Source organism: Lycium ferocissimum, chromosome 10, assembly GCF_029784015.1.
Source record: "Lycium ferocissimum isolate CSIRO_LF1 chromosome 10, AGI_CSIRO_Lferr_CH_V1, whole genome shotgun sequence".
NCBI lineage: Eukaryota > Viridiplantae > Streptophyta > Magnoliopsida > Solanales > Solanaceae > Lycium > Lycium ferocissimum.
Window position 1 is genome coordinate 24992615 of NC_081351.1, and position 17202 is coordinate 25009816.

At 35.3% G+C, this 17202-nt stretch overlaps 2 protein-coding genes across 2 annotated transcripts; both read left to right on the forward strand.

Annotated features, from left to right (window-relative positions):
* Nucleotides 1-1430: 1430 nt before the first annotated feature.
* On the forward strand, nt 1431-4724 carry LOC132032951 (sugar transport protein 10-like). Its single transcript, XM_059422767.1, has 3 exons — nt 1431-1892; nt 2339-3291; nt 4097-4724. Exons 1-3 carry the CDS (start codon nt 1760-1762, stop codon nt 4526-4528), a joined length of 1518 nt encoding a protein of 505 aa, XP_059278750.1. The 5' UTR covers nt 1431-1759; the 3' UTR covers nt 4529-4724.
* A 6489-nt stretch (nt 4725-11213) lies between these two features.
* Nucleotides 11214-13907, forward strand: LOC132032952 (transcription factor TCP7-like). Its single transcript, XM_059422769.1, has 2 exons — nt 11214-11767; nt 13119-13907. Exons 1-2 carry the CDS (start codon nt 11251-11253, stop codon nt 13370-13372), a joined length of 771 nt encoding a protein of 256 aa, XP_059278752.1. The 5' UTR covers nt 11214-11250; the 3' UTR covers nt 13373-13907.
* Nucleotides 13908-17202: the final 3295 nt, after the last annotated feature.

The window sequence follows — 17202 nt, forward strand, 5'->3', positions numbered from 1 at the left end:
GTATATGGGCGGGAACCTGTTCGGATTTGTATGGTTGAGCTGTTTATAAGAAAAAAATAATTGGATATTTTCAGATTTATGTAATTTGGTTTTGTTCAAAGAGCATCATCGTTTTTTCTGCTAATTAGCCTGTACATGCTAGAAGCAGTTGACTCTTATTCAGAAGCCTAGAGCGCTAGGACTGTACCCTGTTAGATGTTAATTGTCACCACCCAAGTCCATGGCACGTATTGTCCGCCTTGGGCCTAGGTTTGCACGGATTTGTCTTTCGAGCTACGTATATTGAGACCCAAAAGCACGCGTACGATGTGAACTTGAGTTTCGCTTTTGACGCACGCGTACGATGTGAACTTGAGCTGCGCTTTTGACTTTCCTCTCCCATTTCGATGTGGTATTCATCTAAGGTGTCATGCGCACCTCATCTTCAGAAGGTTGCAGTTAAAGCCTATCAGTCCTGCTTGATAGAGGCGTCACATTAATTATCTGTTGCTCCTTGTTGCACAATCTCTGGTGCCACCACCAAGCTAGATAAATTGGAGTATTGCTTTGCATCTGATTACTCTTGTGGAAGCTCAATGAGTTCCAATTATACTATTATATGGTGTATGCTCAAGTGTAATTTTGTATGAGTAAATGTAAAACTCACTGTAACTATTTCTGTCTCAACTGGTTCAATGTTCGGAAGCTTCACGACGAAAAAAACATTTCATCCAGTGTAACTTGATCTTAGAAGATTACATTCTGTGCTGATGGACCTGGATGATAATTATATGCACGCGTACATAAGAATCGTAAGATCGTCTACTTGGTTTACCTACATTTTAATCAAGGGGAAGATAGGCAGTGGTAAGGGCCGGAATGTTATATTGCACATACAGGGCAAAAACGTTTGTTTTGTTATATATTAACTGTTGAAATATAAGGGAAGATTCTAGTGTAGTGGCAGCGAGAGTTAAAAAGTAGTCTAGGTGTGATAAAGCCATAATTGCCAAAGCCAAAAGAAATGGAATAATGTAGAGATAATATGAAGTATTTATGCTTGATTAAATTTAAAATAAAAATAAAGTAAATAATATTAATATTTTTTAAAATAACTATTTTCAGGTAATTTCTTTTTGTCCGCGTTGCATCCGTGTTAATTTCCCTTAATCTTATCCGTCAAACAAGAGCTAATGTTTCTACCATTTTTCATGGTTGAAACGAAGGATCTTCACTTCTTGAGCTAGTATTTCTAGTTTCAGTATTTAATTTATTTTTAATTATCATTAATAATTAATATCATCCACAGGCGTTTTGCATGGATTAAGTTTCACTTTTGACTTTTTATCAATTCTCTCCATCCTCACATTTCCTAACACTTTTCCCTATTTTGAGGAGAATTTGTGATTTTCACCTCTTATAAATACCTTAAATCCTTTTGTTTGTATATATATTTAAAAAAAAAAAGATAAGCAAAGCAAAAAGAGAGGGCAGGCAACAAGTTTGCCGCGCTCATGTAGAACAAGGGAAAAAATATTATAAAAACAAAGCAAAAAAAAATTCAAAAAAAGTTCAAAGGCCTCTCTCAACAAGAAGAAAAAAAAAAAGATTATTGAGAAAAAAAGGCCTTTGTTTCAAATATCCCTTGAAATTAATCTTGTGTATCCACCACTATCAAATAGAAACTCACAAAAGAATTTGTATATACATTATTATTACTATTTTTAAATTTTCGTTAAAAAAAGTTAGAAATTTTAATTTGATAAATTCATCATAAAAGATGGCTGGAGGATTTGTAGGAGGTGGAAATGGAGGTCCTGAATATGAAGGAAAAGTTACAACCTTTGTTATTATGACATGTTTGGTTGCTGCCACTGGTGGTCTACTCTTTGGTTATGACATTGGTATCTCAGGTAATATATCTTTATCCATTTTTTTTGTTTTCTCTCAGTGTCTGGTACCTGTTCTGGACCTGATCGGCTAATTCAATACCTTTCTTTTACTTGTTTTTTCTTTTTCTTACCACCTCTATGTTTGATACGACGGAAGTCATTTTCTTGTAAAACATATTTTTGAGAATATTTTCCAAAGATTTGGTTGGAAAGTGAAGCATATATTTTGAAAAAAAAATATTTATCAAAGATTGATAATAAAATCAGCAAAATCCAGAAAAATGACTTATTTTCTGAAAAACATTTTGAGTCGTACCAAAAACACCCTTTATCTACTCGGATACTACAGCGAAAGTGTGCTGGATCAAGAACAGACAAGAACGCCTTAATTATGGACTTCTTCGAGTCTCTCTCTTTTCATACCTTCGCCTATATATTTTGCTTGATGATTTGATCCAAAATTGCAGGAGGAGTGACATCTATGGATGAATTCTTGCTCAAATTTTTCCCAAATGTCTACCACAAGGAGAAGGCCTTGAAAGCAGGGGGAAACCAATACTGCAAATTTGATGACCATATGTTGCAACTCTTCACTTCATCACTTTATTTAGCAGCATTGGTTTCTTCATTTGCAGCTTCAATAACCACCAAAGCCTTTGGCCGCAAAATCTCCATGCTTATCGGAGGTCTAATTTTCCTAGTAGGTGCCGTCCTGAATGGTGCGGCCATGAACTTGGCCGCACTCATCATAGGGCGCCTGTTGCTTGGTGTTGGCATTGGTTATGCCAATCAGTCAGTCCCCGTCTACCTCTCGGAAATGGCCCCACCTAAACTCAGAGGAGCACTCAACGTGTGCTTCCAAATGGCGGTCACAATTGGCATATTCGTCGCGAACTTGGTCAATTACGGTACCTCTCAAATGAAGAAAAACGGGTGGAGAGTTTCGCTCGTGCTCGCAGCAGTCCCCGCTGTTATCATGACCGTTGGAGCGGTTTTCCTACCCGACACACCTAATTCCTTGATCGACAGAGGTCAGAAGGAGGAAGCAAAAACCATGTTGCAGAAAATTCGTGGTACCAACAACGTTGACAACGAATTCGAGGACCTTATCATAGCGAGCGACATGTCTAAGCAGGTGGAAAATCCATGGGCCAACATAATGCAACCTAGGTACAGACCACAATTTACAATCGCGGTCCTAATTCCGTTCTTCCAGCAGCTCACCGGTATCAATGTCATTATGTTCTACGCACCTGTCCTTTTCAAGACTCTCGGATTTGGTGACGGGGCTGCCTTGATGACCGCGGTTATCACTGGACTTGTCAATGTCTTTGCCACCGCTATCTCCATATTCACTGTTGATAGATTTGGCAGGAGAGTCTTGTTCCTCATAGGTGGTTCAATAATGCTCGTCTGCCAGGTAAAAAGAAGAACATTTAGTTGTATACATAATCTGCATCTCCCTAACCACATCCGCCTACATTAGTATTACTCGTTAATGGTAGATCAAAATTGATAGATTCGCCCTCGGATTAATAGAATACTCCTACTATAAAAGTTACTACTCACATATATATGTCTGCTTCCGTTGTCAAAACCATGAACTTTAACAAAGGTGATTCATGATCCAAAGCAATTTTTTAAATCACTTTTGCCTCCCTTATATATACAAAAAGATTATCCTATTTCCATGGGCGGACCCATGTACTAAACTTACTTCCTCCCATTAACCGCTCTATAAAAAATTTCTTTTGATAAAAAACATTAAATAGCACCAAGAAGCAATAAAAGATTTAGGTGCTTTGGTTAAAAAGATTTAGGTGCTTTGTTAAAAAAGGCTTTAGGATAAGCCATGGAGGAGCGGAGTTCAAATCCTACCAAAAGCAATTTCTTTTTTGTTATTTTAAGACAGCACTCTGCATCATTGAATTTCAGGCCCGCCCCGTTATTTCCACAAGATTATTACTTCCTCCGCTTATTTTCTTTTTTGTTTGTCCAAAAAAAGTCTTTTTATATTTACCAACATTCACTTCAATCTCCCTTAATTTATTTTTAAACTCTCGCGCTTAGAACTTCAATTTGGACGTAAGTAATATTTGACTGTAAAGTCAGTTATTATTGTATATTAACTTGATAGTGCCTCTTGCTGTAATCTTGTTACAACTATATTGAAAGCAGACACTGACTGAAATTTGAACTCTTTTTTTTTTTTCTCATTTGTATAGATTGCTGTTGGTGCCATCATAGCCAGTGTGTTTGGGATGGATGGCCTGGGATCATTCAGCAAGGGACTAGGAAATGGTACAGTGGCCTTAATTTGCATATACGTAGCAGCATTCGCGTGGTCATGGGGGCCGTTGGGTTGGCTCGTGCCTAGTGAAGTTTTCCCTCTGGAAATCCGATCAGCAGGGCAATCAATTAACGTTTCCGTCAATATGTTCTTCACCTTTGTGATCGGTCAACTCTTCCTTACGATGCTCTGCAAGTTGAAGTTCGGTCTGTTCTTCTTCTTTGCTGGATTCGTCGTAATCATGACACTATTCATCGCCTTCTTCCTCCCCGAGACCAAAGGTATCCCTATTGAAGAAGTGAACAGAATATGGAAGAATCATTGGTTCTGGAAAAAGTACATGCCAGTTGATGAGAATCAGGCTTAAATGACGATCAGTCTGGACACCTAGCGGTCATGTACTATCATATCATATCATATCATATGGGGCGAGGGAAAAAAAAATTAAACGGAAGATTGTAAATATTAGTTTTTGGCCCTCGCGTATGCTGCTACTATTATAATTTTTATTTTTATTTATTAATTTTCAATATGAATAAACTACTCTCTTTTCTGCTTGCTTATACTATTGAATAAGATCAATTTCATTTCCATGTATTCTTCACTTTTTTTAATTATAGCAAATGGATTCTTAATATGTGATTGTGAGCTCAATATATCAGTGGGACACCAGGCGGTCCTGTATCATCAGATCGCTCCCCAAAGTTCTACAACACTACAAAGTTCCAAGCACGTACATCATGATTGAAAGTTTAGATTTTACAGAAATATAATTGCGTAAAAAATATAATTGAGAAGAACAACTCCGAGAGAATGAGAAGTTTTTTCAAATCTGATAATTTACAGTGAGAGTTGCTTTTATAGGCCAAGTGCCCAAGTTGCTGAAGTTGCTACAAATAAACATTTTAATTGGGAGCGGTAATAGAAATTAAACTTTGTTGGCATAGACTTTAATCAAAATGTTACTTAAAGCAATTACACATTGCTGAAAACGACAAGGAAAAAGAGTTGTCACCATGCACGCGAGCCGAGACGAGTTGACCGGACAACGAGATAGCGTGTGTGGTTGTCAAGTTTCAACTCAACAAGTATAGGAGCAAACTCAACTATATAAAATGTTCAAAATGATTTTAATCTTTTTACGTGAGTCTTTTAAGTGAAAAAATAAAACTAAAGTTAGAAAAGGGACTCACATTTTTTAATATTTTTTTTTTTACATTACCAACAAAATTAATAATACTAACAATGAATGGTAATTCTTTAATCCGTTTGAATATGCTGACCTTTTATGTATTGAACAAGTATGGTAAAACCTGAAAAACCCGTGAAACACATGCAACCTTTTATTGTCCACTTTAGTTAAAAAGAGAATATAATAAGTAAACTTTGCATTAAAGTTTATTCAAACCCCAAAAAAGGGCTAAAAGTTGAGTATAGTTACTACAACAAATATGTCATTTAATACAAACAAGAATGGACCAACAACTTATCAAAAGAAGAAACGGAGCGTGATTGAGAACCTCCAATTAAAGGCGGATTTATAATTTAATATTTATAAGTTTAATTTTAAACTTTTTAGCATTAAATTTTTAATATTTTTAAAATTATGAGTTTATATTTATTTTTTATTGTTATTATTTAAATAAATTTTTACCTATAAATTTATATTTCAAGTGAATTCACATGAACTCAACATTCCAATGCTTATTTATAACTTTTGTAGGACCAACATAGACCCATAGTAGTAGATGAAGTAAGTGACCTGTTTCAAAGTTTAAAAATAAAAAATTTATGCACTCTTGATTGAGTTTTGTGGGTCCCTAAAATGGACCCCCACTCTGACAACCATAACTTAAATTCCCCCTTATCTTTTTTTTTTTCTTTTTCCAATTTTCTTTTTCGCACGCTTATATGAAATTACTTTAGAGTCTGATTAATTCGGATTTTCATAAGAAAGTCTCACTTTGAGAAGTGACATACTTTCTATTGAAGAAGGTTTTATTCTTAGAGCTCGAATCCGATACTTTTGACTAAGAATGAAAGATATTTAGCATCCATTCCAGTATATATATATAACAAAGTAAACATATAAAAAAAATCAAAAGAATTCAACATTTGTTTTTGTTATATATACATAACAAAAGTTGAATCCCTTGCGCCCGTCTCTGCAGCTGTTTGATTGAAGCGAACAGTTTTTTCCCTTCTTTTCAATTTTTAAAAAATGCTTGTCTTGTCTTTTAGGAAAACAAACATTAATTACACAACTTAAATGTTTGAAAATAAAAGAACTTTTAAACAAAAAATAGTCTTAATTTCATGTTGTGACTGTATTTGAGATGGCAAACATGGTCTTAATTTAATCACCATGAGGAGGTAACATATACTAAAATTATTAGGACAACTGGAATGTTTTGCACAAAAGAAGCCTTAATCTATGTAATTTGGAATTATATAATCTGAAGGTGCATTAATCTATGGTCTTGATTGGGAATGCAAAAACATTTTTTTGCGCGGAGTGCTCTTTTGGGGTGAATTTAAATTTGCCCTCATGTGTTGATCTAAGGATTTAGCTCAATTTTGGGCGAACCATTACTTTTTTTAGTAAGGAATGCAAAAATAACATCCGTGTCAGCTATCATTCTTAATTGCTATTGATTTGATTAATTCAAATTTACTTCACGTCAGCTTATTAAAGGACATAATGTCTTTTAATCGAATGTCTTCATTTCTTAAGTTGAAGCCAAGATCTTTAGTATCTAAATTTAAGGATTTGACTGTTTTAAATTTGCATTAAGTACATTTATAGAAAAATAAAATGCTCATTCTTTATAGGTTCTTCATTTCCTGGTGTTGAAGCTGACAGTTCTTGGGATCCGAAATTTAACTAATTTTGCTTCACATCTAGTAAGATCACTAAAAAAGTTAAAGTCAGCTTATTAAAGGACATAATGTCTTTTAATCGAATGTCCTATTTGTCGAAATTTGTTTTATTAAATTTATAGAAAAATATGAAAAATAAAATGCTCATTCGTTCTTCATTTCCTGGTGTTGAAGCTGACAGCTCTTGGTATCCGATTTGTTTTGTGTATAAGATCTGTTAAAGACTTTTGTAGAAGACATATTATCTCTCACCAATATAGGTATCCAATTATAAATAAATATATAATTAAAATTCCACGTGGCATCCATTAAAATTTGAATAAATAAAAAAATTACCTCGTAATATTTTTGCTTTCGTTGGTTGAAAAGCTCTTTTTACTTACATAGTCAAAGTCCAACCTCTTATTATATTATTAAAAGTTGGAAAAAAAATTTCAATATTTTTGCTTTCGTTGGTTGAAAAGTTCTTTTTACTATTAGCATTTATATTATTATAAGAAAACTTTTAATCATCGTTTAAAATATGAATTTTCACATGTTTAAAATATGAATTTTCAAAATCTTATCACACAAAATAAAATCGAGAATATTACGACTTTTTGGATGGTGCTTTGTAGCAAGTACAAATTATTAAACGTGGTCCCACAAATAAGAGTTTGTGGTATAGTGATATACTCCTTCGGTTCATAATAATTTTTTTATTTTGATTTAAAATAAGTGTTCACACATAATTAAGAAGGAATTAGTTTTTAATTTTCAAATTTACCCCTATTTAGATAAATGAGTTTCTACGAAATCAAAAAACTATATTAATTACGGGATAATATTTAATTATAGGTAGTTTAATCAAAACACCTATTTTTTTCAGGAATTAATATTTTTTAAGGGATATGCTAAAGAATAAGTAGACACTTATATTGAAGGGGGAATTTCAAAAATGTACAATCCAACATACAAAATTACATCCACATAACCATATTTTAAATTTACATCTGCATAACCAAATTTTCACAGTATACAACTTTATACACATATTGTAGACAATTTATCAACCTTGTATAAAAGTGTATAATAATGTATAAGACGTGTTTATACACTCTTTTACACTGGTATACTATATTATACAAACTTATATAAGAGGTATGTATATATACATACTTCTACACTGTATAAAAATGTATAATAACGTATAAGAGGTGTTTATACACACTTTACCCGGTTGTTTTTGCTAAGACCGGATCAAATTAAACTCAAGATCAATGACAGGGTAAATCGAAGTGAAAATAAAGATTGGTGGTTTATGGGTGGAGACTCTTGGTGAGTTGAAATACTTATCATGAAATATATTTTGTCCAAAATCTCCCCAAAGAAATTTTCATATTCACCAAACACCGAAAAATCAGAATTACATCAGATTTGCACCAGAAAAGCACTAAAATTACACATAAACAGCAACGAAAAGCACCAGAAAAGCACCAACGCTATGGGATTGGACCAAAACAACAGCACCAGATTCGCACTAATATAACACTAGAAGTAGAAGCGGTAGTTGTTGTGCTCTCAGCGGTTCCGACGGCTAAAAGGGGTAAAAGAAAAAATGTTGCCCAAATCTGGTAATTAGTTTGCCTTAGTTAACATAGAAGGTAAAAATCCCTATTTTTGAACCCGATGGAGTACTATAAATATTCATCCTTAATCAGAGATTTTTCTATTTGAATCCTATTGAATAAGGAGTCGCACTTTATCCACAATTTAAAACTTTCTTGCGCGAATTTAAATTTAGTCGACAACATTAGTTTAGGAATATCCATCCTTAATCAAAGATTTTCCATTTGAATCCTACTGGATACAGAGTCGCGCTTTATCCGCAGTTTAAAATTTTTTGGCGGGAATTTAAAATGAATTGGCCGCATCAGTTTAGGAATATCCATCCTTAATCAGAGATTTTCTATTTGAATCCTACTGATATAGAGTCACACTTTATCCCCAGTTTAAAACTTTCTGGTGCGGATTTAAATTGAGTCGGGCCTCATTAGTGTAGGAATATCCATCCTTAATCAAAGATTTTCTATTTGAATCCTACCGGATACAGAGTCACACTTTATCCCAGTTTACACTTTCTAGCACGAATTCAAAATTTAGTCGGCCGCATCAGTTTAGGAATATTCATCCTTAATCAAAGCTTTTCTATTTGAATCCTATCGAATATAGAGTCGCGCTTTATCCACAGTTTAAAACTTTTTGGCGCGGATTTAAATTTAGTTGGCCGCATCAGTTTAGGAATATCCATCCTTAATCAAAGCTTTTCTATTTGAATCCTATCGGATACAGAGACACACTTTATCCATAGTTTAAAAGTTTCTTGCGCGGATTTAAATTTAGTCGGTTGCATCAGTTTAGGAATACCCATCCGTAATTAGAGATTTTCTATTTAAATCCTACCGGATACATAGTCGGGCTTTATACCTAGTTTAAAATTTTCTGGCACGGATTTAAATTTAGGCAGCCGCATTGGTGTAGGAATATCCATCCTTAATTAAAAAAAATCCTATTTAAATCCTATTGGGTATAGAGTCGCACTTTATCCCCAGTTTAATACTTTCTAGCATGGATTCAAATTGAGTCGGCCTCATCAGTTTAGGAATATTCATCCTTAATCAAAGCTTTCCTATTTGAATCTTACCAGATACAAAGTCACACTTTATCCACAGTTCTTAAACTTTCTGGCGCAGATTTAAATTTACTCAGTCGCATCAGTTTAGGAATGTTCATTCTTAATCGAAGATTTTCTATTTTGAATCCTACTAGATACAGAGTCGCGCTTTATCCCCAATTTAAAATTTTCCCGCATAGATTTAAATTTAGTCGGGCTGCATCAGTGTAGCAATATCCATCCTTGATCAAAGAATTCCTATTTGAATCCTACCGGATACAGAGTCGCGCTTTATGCACAACTTAAAACTTTCCGGTGCGGATTTAAATTTAGTTGGACGCATCAGTTTAGGAATATCCATCCTTAATCAAAGATTTTATATTAGAATCCTACCGGATACAGAGTCGCGCTTTATCCACAATTTACACTTTCTAGCGCGAATTCAAAATTTAGTCAGTCGTATTAGCTTAGGAATATCCATCCTTAATCAAAGCTTTTCTATTTGAATCCTACAGGATACAAAGTCGAGCTTTATCCACAATTTAAAACTTTCTAGCGCGGATTTAAATTTTGTCGGCCGCATCAGTTTAGGAATATTCATCCTTAATCAGAGATTTTCTATTTGAATCCTACAGGATACAGAGTTGTACTTCATCCCCAGTTTAAAACTTTCTGACACGGATTTAATTTGAGTCGGCCATATCAGTTTAGGAATATTTATCCTTAATCAAAGATTCTCTATTTGAATCCTACCAGATACAAAGTCATGCTTTATCCACAGTTTAAAACTTTCTGGGGCGGATTTAAATTGAATCGCTGCATCAGTTTAGGAATATCCATCCTTAATCAAAGATTTTCTATTTAAATATATCCTACCGGATATAGAATCGCACTTTATCCACAGTTTAAAACTTTCTGGCGCAAATTTAAATTGAATCGGCCGTTGCTTAATTAGAGATTTTCTATTTGAATCCTACCGGATACAGAGTCGCTCTTAATCCCCAGTTTAAAACTTTATAGCGGGGATTGAAATTTAGGCGGCTGCATCAATTTAGAAGTATCCATCCTTAATCAAAGATTTTCTTTTTGAATCCTACTATGACACTTCATCCCCAGTTTAAAATTTTCTGGCGCAAATTTAAATTGAGTCGGCCGCATCAGTGTAGAAATATCCATCCTCAATCAAAAGATTTTCTATTTGAATCCTACCGGATACAGAATCGCGCTTTATACCCAATTTAAAATTTTCCGGCGCGAATTCAAAATTCAGTCTGCCGCAGCACTTTCCGGCGCGAATTTCAATTCAGTCACGCCCTAATCTGGATACCAGACACCGGACGAAAAAAAGAAAAAATAAAAACTTATTAAACGTGGTCCCACTCAACCATGTGCCCTCTTCCTGTCTCCACCAGCTCCTGCCTCTCAATCATTTGACCCCCACTACCCACTACCCCCCACCCCCCCACCCCCTTGTTCCCCCTTCTTCCCTCTGTATAATAATTGCCTTTTTTTTTCCCTAAAACTTTATCTCACTACTCAAAAAAAAAAAAAAAAAAATGTCGACTTCAGTAGAACAACCTAGTAACGGCGGCGCTATTACCGAGAATACTAACAACGGTGCTTTAACGGTGAAGAAACCGCCGGCAAAAGACCGTCATAGTAAAGTTGACGGACGTGGACGGCGTATAAGGATGCCAATTGTATGTGCAGCTAGGGTTTTTCAACTAACACGTGAATTAGGTCATAAATCTGATGGACAAACAATTGAATGGTTATTAAGACAAGCTGAACCTTCAATTATTGCTGCAACGGGTACTGGTACTATGCCTGCTAGTTTCTCTACTGTTTCCGTTTCGTTACGAAACAACGGAAACAGTAGTAGTAATAATAATAATAATAACAACTGTTCGTTGTCGTCTTCGGTTTCATCAATGAGTTCAGGTTCACTCAATCAAAAGATGCTGTCATCATCCTCGTTGATTTCTTCTCCGGCGCCGTTTTTGCTTGGGAAGAGGTTAAGGCCTGAGGATGATGACGGAAGTGGGGAGAAGGATGACGTCAGCAACGGCGGAGGTACGGCTACTTTTGGTAATTTTGATTTTTAGTTAGTCTGTGTGATTATCTGACTAACCACATTGAAGGTTTTTAATTAGTTGAATATTCATGAATTTAGTGCAATTACTAACTGTTTAATTACATATATTGGGCGGGATGACGATCTCTGTGTGTGTGTGTGCCAATTTTCATCCGGAGAGTGTTTTTTTGCTAGGGTGTTAACTCAAATTTAATATATGCTACATAAATACAGAAAATTTACCATATATATACCTTCGATTAGTAATTTTTTGCGAGGTGTTCTTTTGGTTCCTTAGTTATTTGGTAATTTAATATATGCACATAAATACAGAAAATTTACCAAATTTTTGTTTGAAAACTACATGAAAAGTTGCAACTTTTCTCGTATCAATTTGGTGAAAAGTTGGTTGGTAATTGTGATTTTAGTCTTTATGACATCTGACTAAGCACATTAAACCTTCCGATTAGTTGGATTGTGCAATTTTGAATGACGTAAGCAACGGTGGAGGTACGGTTGTAGGTTCTTTTGGTTCCTTAGTTATTTGGTAATTCTGATTTTAGTCTTTGTGATATCTGACTAAGCACATTAAACCTTGGATTAGTTGAATTGTGCAATTTTGAATGACGTAAGCAACGGTGGAGGTACGGTTGTTGGTCTTGTTGGAATAAAACTTTTGGTCTCTTAGTTATTTGGTAATTTTGATTTTAGTCTCTGTGATATCTGATTGAGCACATTAAACCTTCAATTAGTTGAATTTGTGTACTTTTAATCCCTTATTTTGGGGAGAATGTTTGACGTACGCACTAATTTTAGTCCCTATGATATTTGACTGACTAAGAACATTAAACCTTCAATTTGTTGAACTGTGCACTTTTGATTCCTTTGCTTGTCAATATTCACAAATTTAGTATCATTATTAACCATTCAACCACTTTAATTACCTATGATATTTGACTAAGCACTTTAAACCTTCGATTAGTTGAATTGTGCACTTTTGGTCTCTTTGCTTGTCAATAATTGCAAATTTAGTATAATTATTAACCGTTCAACCACTTAATGACTCATAAATTATGTTAAATTTGTACTATTACACACGATTTAATTAATTGAAGGTTCATGTTGAGTAATATATCACAAGGACCAAAAACATAATTTTCTTACGGACCAAAAGTGCTATTATCCCAACATTTTAATATTAAAATATGTTATTCAATTCCATATTTGTTGGTGGTCGTAACTCTGGCGTAGTGTAAAAGGGAGAGGGAGATGTCCGTTTCTCAGCCTGAATATTTATTTATTTATTCATTTTTGTTTTTCAATGGTAATTTATTGTATATTCACCAACAGGTCCTACTGCTGGATTTTGGGCTGTTCCGGCTAGGTCTGATTTCGGACAAGTTTGGAGCTTCGCGCCGCCGCCGGAGATGGCGGCTGCGGCAGCGGCAATGAATTCGCAGCCTTCGAGGTTTCTTCAGCAGCATATGGAAGAAGCATCGGCTGGTAGGGTTGGGAATTACTTTCCTATAGCTCAAGGGCATCTGAATTTGCTAGCTTCTCTTTCGGGTTCTGGACCGCCGAGAAGAGAGGACGATGGACATTGAAGATATGAAGTATTTATTTGCTGTTTATGATATGTATAAAATGAATATTATTGTTGTTCTTTGTTTGTTGTATTTGTTCTGTTAGAAGTGACATTGTTGTTAATTTTAGGCGTTTAGGTAGTGTAGTGAGTGAGAAATGGAACTAGGTTTTGTGCAATTTGTTGAATTATTGCTAGGGTTAGATTGTTTGGTTGTTCCATTGTATTTGTTAGGGTTTCAGTTCTTAAGTTATGAGTGCTGTAGCCATGAAGAGATAAGAAAAAGATAACACAAGAATCCAAGGGAGCTTCTTGTGTTGAATTTGGTTGGAAATTGGAACTCTCAATAAGTGCTTGGCCATTTTGATAATGGTGGAGTGGAGAAGATAAGTATCGGTGTGTGGTCTACAAAAACCTGTAGTTCTGCATGATTGTTTTTTGTAATGAAACCATGGAGGTTTCTGATGAATTGAATTCTGTAATTTGTTGAAACTGTCTGCATGAGAAGATAATCTTTCAGACTCGAAAAGAGTGCTATGGACTTTGTTCCTTAAGTACATTGTGTTTCTTGATTGGATGATGTTCCCCGCGCTCGTGTGTGTGTGTGTGTGTGTGTCTGTGAAGGTTCAATTGCAACTGTCGAAGTGATGCATGAAAAGGTGTAAATTTGTCCCTAAGATACATTTTGTTTCTTGATGGGATGATGTTTCGCGCGCTCGTGTGTGTGTGAAAAGGTTCACTTGCCATTGTCGAAGTGATACATGAAATCAATAGAGTGCTATGGACGTTGTAAACGTGACACTGAACATGATAAATGCTTTTGAAGTGTATAAGCTGATTTTGAACCTCAGAGACCATAATATATAGGAATGGAAAAAAGGAGATACCTTGGATACCAACAATTTATGCTTTCTTTAATTAGTCTTGGTAAATAAATGTGAGATTTGGTCTCTGTTCCAATATACACTTGCAGTGCCCAGTGAGTGCCACATTTTGAAGTGGAGAAGCTTGAGTTTCAACTTGAAAACTATTTGATGTTATAGAAGTCTCTATTATTATCTTCATGCAATTCATTGCTCAGTCATTCTGAAGCTAGTTGTTGAACTAATGTAATATTCCATATGTTTAGTAGTATCATGTGCTATTTCAAGTTGGAGGAGGATAAGAGTCACACTGCAGCATGCTGTAATTTTTTCTTAAAGCAGCAGGAGAATTCTGCTCTGCAGCATCTGCGATTAAGGATGTATTTTAGCTTTGTGCGTTAGATTTGGTAACAAATCTATTATGTCTATCTAGTGATTGTAAAAGATTACTTGGCTTGAAGACTATTGCTCGGACTCTCCAAAAATAGTGCCATACCCATATCGGATCCTCCAAGAAAGCACTATTTTTGGAGGATCTAATATGCATTTGTCGACATTTTTGAAGAATCCGAGCACATAGCTTGAAGAAGGGCTGTCAATACAGAGGACTCGCACGGGTTTGCTAGTTTCACCTCTTTACTAAAGGTTTCAAGTTTGATGTTTTTACTGTCTATTTGTAATGAAGAAATTTTAAATGAATTTGACTACTAATAATTTCTGATTGTGTATTCTTAGCTTTCAATGAAAATTTGCTATGTTTTGAATTGAATTGAAAGAATCAGATGGAACTCTGCAGCCGGCATCTGTTGGACTTGTGGAACTGTTTTCAATTACTACGAAGACTTCAGCAGGTAAATATCCTTTTAAGGGGGTAAACTAACCGTAAATCTTTTTAAATAGTTAAGCAGATTCTAAGAGGTTGTTAAATGCTTCGAGGATTGGTAATTTCTTTTTGAAATCTTAGAATTTTTTAGAGGATATCGAGCATCTATTTAGTAATTGGACTTCAAAAATAAAAAGAAGAGAATGGTTTGCTTACACCTGGTTTGCTGAAAAAGAATTTCTATGCTTCTTAACAATGCAGCCAGAAAAAAAAAGAAGAAGATAATTTTTGTCTCAAAGACGTGTGGATGGTTCTGTTTACTGGTACATTGGTTCCCTTGTATAAGGTGCTGCAGAGTGTTTTTCTCCTTTGTTCAACTGAAGGCTCTCTTGTACTGCTTATCCTTGGGGTGCTGTACCATTGTGATCCTTCTTTATAAAACAAGACACTATTTGCAGAACCCATACAGTCTTTTTTGTGAAGATCGCTAGTATCTGAGTGATTTATTAGATTTTGACTTTCTTGTTTGATCAGTACTATTTTCAGAAGGAGGCTTGCAGATATACTGTCCAGTCGGAGTCAGCCAGTAACCCCATATGTGCTGGCTTCTACGTTAGTCCAGTGGAAAGGCATCCATTTCAGTATCAGAATCGGAAATATGTCGGTTGGTAATAGAAGCTTCAGAATGCCAGAGTTGGTTGCATCTAGACTCTTTTCGAATATCTCTGCTAAGCTGCGATATCTTTTGCATGATTCTTTATGTGGTGCAATCAGTGTATAGGGGAAGCTATTGGAGCAGTGCATTTTTGAATTTTGAGTGGAGAGATTCTCAAGGAAGAGCATAGGTAAAAATTGGCAAGTTTAAGGGCTTTGTTAGTCCACAATCCAAGACATTTCTCAACATTATGTGGAGACTCTGCATTTTGCCTCCTGCCTAAGCATAGGTGGGCAAAGCTATCTCTGATACCTGTGTTGGTGGGAGGTAGCAGGTACCCGGTGGAATAATCAAGGTGCAACAAGTGCCTCCAAATCATACATTGAGCTATGCTCTCTTGATGTTTCATGAGCAATGCACTCTTGATGGTTCAGTGGATTGTTTCGTCCATATTCATGTGTTTTATTGACCGGTTTTTTTGGTTCAAAGTTTATTGAACAAAAATTTTGATATTGTAGTGGATCATTAACTTGTAGAGAGAGATGGGGATATAAGAAATTTGAAATGATACTCCCTCCGTTTCATAATAAGTGATTTTTTAGGTTTTTCAATTTTTTTCAAAATAATGGTGCTTTAGGATTTCAAGAATACTTTGGGTAGATTCTTTCAAAATTGCCCTTATTTAAATAATTAAGATTCATTAACTACTTTTTTTTTCCTAGGCATTTAATTGTATAAGCACAATTTGATTAGGGGTAAGTTAGTAAAAACACTCTTAATTTTATAGAAATGAGCAATTTCTTAAAGGGTGTGTATGAGTTAAAAGAATCACTTATTATGGAACGGAGGGAGTATTTGGTATTAAAAAATTAGTAAATACAGTTCAAAGAGAATTCTAGAGGTTGAAGCATGAGATTCAAGGATCAAAACCAACTATTATTTCTTGGGGGCTACCATGTCAAGAGAGGCCTGTATTCAAGATGTCAGCTCTATGGATTCAACGTTTAAGGTTCTTAACCCTGAATCCATTCTACTTTTTAAAGTTATGGGTTCATATCTATTATGTCACGCCCCGAACCATGGCCGGACGTAACACCGCACTCGGTGCCCTCGACCGCATGTGACCGAGCGTAACCACATGGCTTGCCGAACTATCACGAGGCATACGAGCGAAATATAACGTGAATGCATGACATGAGCCTTTATAAAACGTAGTAAGTCATAATGCTTAATAAAAATACTTGTTTAAACAATAGTGTGGAAACAATACGACGAGCCGAAAACGGCTATATTTACGATTCGAATGTCCGACATAACATAACCGACTGTTCAGTCTATGAAACCTCTATCACGAGTCCGACCGGAAAACATACTTGTCGACAAGGCCCCAAAGATACCTTTAGATGCATAATTAATCATAAAATAAAAATTGACTAAAAACCCCCAAGAGACGGGGCCACCAATCCAACGAAGTCGTTTTACAGTGAGTGCGCCCGATACCACCCGGGGAT

Bases quoted from the DNA above. Each gene is read 5' to 3' on its own strand.
- LOC132032951 (XM_059422767.1), top strand. From the start codon at position 1,760: ATGGCTGGAGGATTTGTAGGAGGTGGAAATGGAGGTCCTGAATATGAA. The intron at 1,893-2,338 runs GTAATATATCTT...CCAAAATTGCAG, and splicing joins TTATGACATTGGTATCTCAG to GAGGAGTGACATCTATGGAT. The intron at 3,292-4,096 runs GTAAAAAGAAGA...TCATTTGTATAG, and splicing joins CAATAATGCTCGTCTGCCAG to ATTGCTGTTGGTGCCATCAT.
- LOC132032952 (XM_059422769.1), top strand. From the start codon at position 11,251: ATGTCGACTTCAGTAGAACAACCTAGTAACGGCGGCGCTATTACCGAG. The intron at 11,768-13,118 runs GTACGGCTACTT...ATTCACCAACAG, and splicing joins TGACGTCAGCAACGGCGGAG to GTCCTACTGCTGGATTTTGG.